We start from the raw sequence: 7,589 nt of genomic DNA on the forward strand, positions 1-7,589 counted from the left end.
TCCCCCTTTCTTTTCCACAATAGGAGCCTTTTACTGCGCTGTCCTGGCTTTTCTAGTTTGCCCTGAGGAGTGTAATCAAACTGCGCAGGAAGACCAGTTGTTATTTTTTTGTCCTTTGCAATCCTTTATAGTATCTTAAATACCTTGTACATAACTATTTCTCTATGATTTATAATATCTTGTCTATATTACGCAGTGTGAATCTCGTGGCCAGCTTACCCTGATCATATCCAACTTTTATCCCGCCAGCTTCGTGTTTCAATAGTAATTCAAGGGTACTGTATCCCCCCTGCACTTTTGTATTTAACTTTCTTATCGTTTTGCATGGATAAGATATTGGTACTACAACTCAACACCATTTGGTGGAGTGCTAGTATTAATGTCCATACATTTGTTATTATTTTGTGGAACTTTCGTAAACTCTTATAAGTGTACTTCTCTCCATATGATGATTGTATATCCCTGCATTTTCCTATTTAGCTTTGTCTTCCCTCTATATACATCAGATGCTGGTAGGACTACAATTCTTCGCCAGCTGGTGGAGTACTGGTATTAATGTATATTTGTCATTAGTTTCTGGGGCATTCATGAGTTCCTTAATGTATACCTCTCTATGTAGTAATATCATCTCGCGTCCTCCCAGCAAGTCACTCCTCGCCTCGCGTATTGTCTGGTTCCTGGCCTGCAAGTCACGTTTCACTCGTTTTACTCCTTTCACTTTTTGGTAATGACTTTCTACTCCTCCCATATTTGCATTCCCTCCTGTCCTATCCAGTTTCTGTTCACGAACTCCCTCATCTCTCTCTCTCTCTTTCTCCCTCATCTCTTTCATTCTCTCTCTCTCTCTCTCTCTCTCTCTCTCTCTCTCTCTCTCTCTCTCTCTCTCTCTCTCTCTCTCTCTCTCTCTACATTTACGAGAAGACTACATAATCCGGACTGTATATGTGTGTAATTCTCTCTCTCTCTCTCTCTCTCTCTCTCTCTCTCTCTCTCTCTCTCTCTCTCTCTCTCTCTCTCTCTCTCTCTCTCTCTCTCTCTCTCTCTCTCTCTCTCTCTCTCTCTCATCTCTCATTTTCTCTAACTTTTTTTCTCTCTCTCTCTCTCTCTCTCTCTCTCTCTCTCTCTCTCTCTCTCTCTCTCTCTCTCTCTCTCTCTCTCTCTCTCTCTCTCTCTCTCTCTCTCTCTCTCTCTCTCTCTCTCTCTCTCTCTCTCTCTCTCTCTCTCTCTCTCTCTCTCTCTCTCTCTCTCTCTCTCTCTCTCTCTCTCTCTCTCTCTCTCTCTCTCTCTCTCTCTCTCTCTCTCTCTCTCTCTCTCTCTCTCTCTCTCTCTCTCTCTCTCTCTCTCTCCTGAATGTACGTTTGGCCGCGCTCCTCTCCTCCCTGACAAATCCACATTCCTCATTGTTGTCTCCTTCCTACACTCGTCTCTTCCACAGTCCCCTGCCTCCCATTGCTGCCTGGGTGCATTCATTATCAAACCATGGCTTATGCCTCCTACCCTCCACCCACACGCGGCGGGGATGCTGGGCGAGTCCATTGTCAAGGAATGTGGAAGGGTTTATGTTGATTAGCGATGGAATGCATTCGTGGTGGGTGCGATTTAGGGTTTTCATATGAGATGGTATACTTGGAAAGAGGTGTGTATGCGTCTGGCGAAGAGAAGGCTGGCACGTACTGGTTTGGCCGCCGTCTAATGGGGCAGATGAATATATATATATATATATATATATATATATATATATATATATATATATATATATATATATATATATATATATATATATATATAAGTAACACACACACACACACACACACACACACACACACACACACACACACACACACACACACACACACACACACACACATACAGAGAGAGAGAGAGAGAGAGAGAGACGTTATTACTGCCATATCAGCTGACTTATGTAATTTTTGTGTTGATATAGAGTTCTGTTGATGTATCTGATGTGTATGTATAATTTAGCGTCTGTGCTCCTGTATGAGTGCATGCATTGATATGAGTGAGTAACATTGTCCATGTACGAGTAAACCAGTGGTGAAAAGAGGCGCGGTGCATTAGTAAGTGAAACGCGGAGACCATTCACTGTAAAGTTTATCGGCGACTGTTACCTTCACCCAAGGGCACCGCGGGAACAAAAAATATTTTATCGGGAATGCAGTATGGTAGCTTTTACCGCCATTGTAGCTTCATTTCCTATGATCACTGCGCTTCCATTTACGGAAAATCGTGTAGTATGTAACCAGGTTCATACGCACGAACGAAAGGGTTGACCTGATACACTATGGACACTGAATATTCCAGCGTCTGGCGAGGCAGTGAGAGAACGCGCTTCAGTTTAAAAACGAAGAATAAGTACGAAATATTTCATCAGTTCGTTCCGGAAATTTTTATTCACCGGCTAGGTGACTGTCTACTCCTATTTTTCATTATTTCTTTCTATCCCTCCACTTCTGCTCCTCTTCGTGCTTCCTCCCCTCATTGCCTCCATACCTCCGCTCTGGCCCCTCATCTGTGCCTGGCCCTCTACCGGCGGGAACTAAAAGATTTATATCCGGGAGTGTGTGTGCCCGTTCTGATGGATATTTCATTTGCCGGATGTACGCTCATTTTTGTCCAGCCGGCGAGCACTGACACGGAAAACTATCAAGGAAGATGAAATAAAAATGGAGAATCGATGTCGCCGTCGGTTCGCAATTTTCCAGTTACGTGTGCCTGACAGAAAGACTGCGCATTTTTACCATTGTTTTTGCTTCCCAGGATAATGGAGGAAAAAGATCGGGCGGCAGGGAGAGGAAAATACGCACGTAGAGGGAGGGAGGGTGAGATTTGATGGAGAGGATGCTGAAGGTGTAATGTGTGTGTGTGTGTGTGTGTGTGTGTGTGTGTGTGTGTGTGTGTGTGTAATTGATTTTTGAAATTATATTTTGACTTGTAACTTGGATTAATCTCTCTCTCTCTCTCTCTCTCTCTCTCTCTCTCTCTCTCTCTCTCTCTCTCTCTCTCTCTCTCTCTCTCTCTCTCTCTCTCTCTCTCTCTCTCTCTCTCTCTAACCGATCATAATTCATAGTAATTCTTCCTTGTCTTGACAATTTCTCCTCCTCCTCCTCCTCCTCCTCCTTCTCTCATACCATCCATGTCAGCCCACACCTTTACCTAACTGCTTCCATGATTCTCAGAGTAGATGGTGTAGTTCGTGTCGTTGGTGAAAATTCTCCTCGTAGGGACCAGTAGCTTTGTTTCAGCATGTTTTCCTTATATTTTTCTCCATATTTTTCTTTTCCTCTTTATTTTCCCCTTTCGCCCGTCCCTGCCTCCTCTCCAGCCGCCATTTCCTATTCCAGCTCTTCTGTTTTTGGCCTCGAGCTAGTAGGTCTGTAGAATAGAATACTCGTAGTTTAGTAGTCTCCCCTCAAGCAGCAAACTCCATTATTGGTCTTCTTCTGACTGCTATCTCTGGTCTTATGTTCCTGTGTTTCTCTTTATTATACTCATTGTTGTTTTCTTGTTTTTTTTTATTTATTTATTTATTTATTTTGCTATCATGAGTGTTCACCCTCCCTCCATCCTCCTCCTCCTCCTCCTCCTCCTCCTCCTCCTCCTCCTCCTCCTCCTCCTCTACTTCCTCTACGCGGCACAAATGGAAGGTGTGTGTATGAACCAGTTAAATATTCCTCCAAAAAAAAAAAAGGTTGGTTGTCATGCCAGGATGGTCCCGCGCGTGAAGGAAACTGGATGTGTTGCAGGGGCCACTCATGATATTTTTTGGTACTTTTTTTTTTCACGTTAGATATTTCCTGCTTCCTGATAAATCTCTCTCTCTCTCTCTCTCTCTCTCTCTCTCTCTCTCTCTCTCTCTCTCTCTCTCTCTCTCTCTCTCTCTGAAGCTGTGTAGAAAGGAATTCACCCAAACAGTATCATATTTTCCTCGCCACTCTCACGCACCGCCACAGTCTTACTAAATATTGCACCTTGCTCGTTTTTTCACGGGGTAGAATATCACACTTGCTGACCTTTTCTTTTTTTTCTCTCTCTTTTTTGTTCTTTTTAAGGATATATGCTGAGTGTAACGCACCAGAGAGAGAGAGAGAGAGAGAGAGAGAGAGAGAGAGAGAGAGAGAGAGAGAGAGAGAGAGAGAGAGAGAGACTGACTCCGTTTTTAATTTTGTGTACTATGTTCTGTTATAGATTTTTCTTCGACCATTTCTCGTTTTTTCCCGTCTTTGCATGCGGTTTCACTTCATTTTAGTCATCCCCTTTGTTTCTTTTGTTTGGCAAGAGAGAGACAGAGAAAGAAAGAAAGGAGAAGGGTCAGGAGAGAAAGGGAGAGAGACAGTAGAGCAAGGACGAGAGGAGGAGGAGGAGGAGGAGGAGGAGGAGGAGGAGGAGAAGCAGGAAGGGAAGGTTTGTTGGGAGGAGGAGGAGGAGGAGGAGGAAGAGGAGGAGGAGTAGGCTTATTTGCATGTCTTTGTTATGTGGCTTCATTATGAGAGCGTAGCTGATGTTCTTTTTTTTCTAGCTTTTGTTATTATTTCGTTTTACTAATGTAAGATGAAGCCTCATTCGGCATTCCCTGTTAGCATTTCTTTTGCGTCTTGTATCATAGGCAAAAGTCTCCTTCATTTACGTATTCGCTATGGTCCGGAATATTATTTTTCTTAACACTGACGACGAATTCCCTTTGCCTCGGTGGACTTAAAGGCTTTTAGGATCGCTGCAGGCGCACGTATAAAATCATTTCCCACGGAGTTTCCTGCTTCATTTCATGGTTTGCTACTCCCGACACTAATGCCGCGGGGAAATGCCTCATACCAAGGCATCATTCGGAGTGCTGCTGCAACACGGCCCGTTTTCTATATAGGTTCCAGGGGAGTCTTCGTTCCCCTACTTTGGCTTACCCGGGGAGGCCCTGCATTCATCTCTGTGCGAGGTATTAATCGTGCGTGCCTGAAGGGAAATCGAGGGACTGAGAGAGAGAGAGAGAGAGAGAGAGAGAGAGAGAGAGAGAGAGAGAGAGAGAGAGAGAGAGAGAGAGAGAGAGAGAGAGAGTAAGCAGATATTCATTAATTTCGCATAAAGGCATGAGGCAACAGGGAGCATTCCAGCGGTCACACGTTCACTCGCCGGTACATCCCACACACACACACACACACACACACACACACACACACACGGAGAGCGACGCGCGGCCTCGAATGTTACACTTTTCCTAGTTGATGTGTCCTTGATTACGGCACGTGCAATATACGGCACAGCATGAATGGATAAAAAATCAAGCGTCAGGGTGAGGGATGGTCAGAGAGAGAGAGAGAGAGAGAGAGAGAGAGAGAGAGAGAGAGAGAGAGAGAGAGAGAGATTATTGTAGCCGCCCTAACACTCCCACGCTGCCTGGTCGTCGTGCATCAGTCAGCCTCGTTTCCCCTCGCACGAGTCGCCTGCTGGTCTCACTTTCCCGCGATGCCAGTTTCCCGCCAAAACTCAAGGCGCGAGGCTGTCCACCTTCGCGCGCCGTTCCCGCCTCTCCACGTGGTCTTTTCGGCTTGAGTGCGGAGACCTTAAGCCTTTGAAGATTCGCGTGCTTACTTCCAGGTGCTCTGACGAAGGGCAGAGTACGACAGTCTCTGGTCCTTGTGAAACGAAACTTCTTTGAAAGAAAACACTTCTGAAAGTTGTTTCTACGAATATTTTAACTAATTAGGTGCACGGCGGATGGATTTACGTACTTTTTATGCTTAGTTTACGACTCAAAAGTGCCGAGACTTGTGGTGCTAAGTGAAGTACTTGAAGGACTGGCTTGAAGTACTCCTAGTCCAAGAGCTTTCGGACGCCGATGAAACGCGTCTTTTTCACAGTTGACGTGAAGGTTTTGTGAACTTGCCGCGACTTCAGTAGGGCGTGAGCATCCCTCTCGAGGCTTCATTCGTGAGAAGGGAGGCTGGGAGAATGAAGCTGGATGTTCTGCGGACCTTTGCTCTTTGCTGGATAATTGGTCAACAAGGTGAGAGGAGGGTCTTGTCTCTAGAGCTTTCAAGTGCCTGTGTGTGTGTGTGTGCTGATGTGGCCTGACGTTGAAAATTTTCATTCATTGTGGAAACTTTATTTGCTATACTACCACTACTACTACTACTACTACTACTGCTGCTGCTGCTGCTGCTGCTGCTGCTGCTGCTGCTGCTGTTGCTACTACTACTACTACTACAATAATAACAATAACTACTGCTACTACTACTACTACTGCTACTATTACCACTACTACTACTACTACTACTACTACTACTACTACTACTACTGCTGCTACTACTACAATATTAATATCTACTACTACTACTACTACTACTACTACTACTGCAATATCAATAACTACTACTACTACTACTACTACTGCTGCTGCTGCTGCTGCTGCTGCTGCTGCTGCTGCTGCTGCTGTTGCTACTGCTGCTGCTGCTGCTGGTGCTGCTGCTGCTGTTGCTGCTGCTGCTGCTGCTGCTGCTGCTGCTGCTGCTGCTGCTGCTGTTCCTGCTGCTGCTACTACTATTGCTACTACTACTACTATTACTACTACCACTACTACTACTACTACTACTACTGCTGCTGCTGCTGCTCCTACTCTTACTCTTGCTACAATAACCTTGCTCCTACTACTACTACTACTACTACTACTACTACTACTACTACTACCACCACTACTACTACTACTATTACTATTATTGCTACTGCTACTACGCGCAATTAATCACTAACGAGCGGGCTAATTCATCCACGTGATCATCTCATCCAATCAAAAATCGAAAGCGTGAGATGTCTTGAAGGCTCTGCTAATTACCAGCTAATAACCGTAATTTTGAATTTAAGAATCATTAAGGCAAGTAATCGGTCGGATTAAGGCGATCAGCGGCGATTAAGAAAGCACTGAACGTCAGGGCAAGATGGTACAGTCCCCACGAGAGACCACGAGACCATACGCCACGAGGGACTGAAATTTCAGCTTTTTCTTGATCGATGGAAGGCGACTTGAATTAACTTATTTCCTACACGCCATTATCCCTGTTTGTGTGTGTGTGTGTGTGTGTGTGTGTGTGTGTGTGTGTGTGTGTGTGTGTGTGTGTGTGTGTGTGTGCGCGCGCGTGTGATTCTAGCAACTTTACACACGTGTACTCCTATGCGTGTATAATTTTGTAATTATTTGAGCTTTTGTGGGCGGGAAACTCTTTAAGTCTTGCTTGGGGATTGGGTTCAAGGGGGAGGGAGAGAGAGAGAGAGAGAGAGAGAGAGAGAGAGAGAGAGAGAGAGAGAGAGAGAGAGAGAGAGAGAGAGAGAGACACACACACACACACACACACACACACACACACACACACACACACACACACACGAACATCAATACGATACCTTATATGATAAAACATCATAAATATTTCTTCCTCACCTCTAGAACTTCTTCCTTCCATATAAATAACAGGTCACACATAAAAAACCGTCTCAGGTGACCTCTCACTACCTGGTCTCGGCTCAGGTCACACGGGCAGCGTCATGTTTCGTGTGACTCGGAAACATATCGTTTAAAGCTTGAT

The 7,589-nt window shown here is 44.9% G+C and overlaps 1 protein-coding gene across 1 annotated transcript in view; it reads left to right on the forward strand.

Moving 5' to 3' along the window:
* The first annotated feature begins 5,413 nt into the window (after positions 1-5,413).
* LOC135089169 (cell adhesion molecule Dscam1-like) overlaps positions 5,414-7,589 on the forward strand; it is a 181,000-nt gene continuing 178,824 nt past the window's right edge. Inside the window, exon 1 of the mRNA XM_063984467.1 lies at positions 5,414-6,016. Within this exon, the coding sequence (XP_063840537.1) occupies positions 5,962-6,016 (55 nt within the window). The 5' untranslated portion in view covers positions 5,414-5,961. The remainder of the gene's footprint in view (positions 6,017-7,589) is intronic.

This window comes from Scylla paramamosain, chromosome 32, assembly GCF_035594125.1.
Source record: "Scylla paramamosain isolate STU-SP2022 chromosome 32, ASM3559412v1, whole genome shotgun sequence".
Taxonomy (NCBI): domain Eukaryota; kingdom Metazoa; phylum Arthropoda; class Malacostraca; order Decapoda; family Portunidae; genus Scylla; species Scylla paramamosain.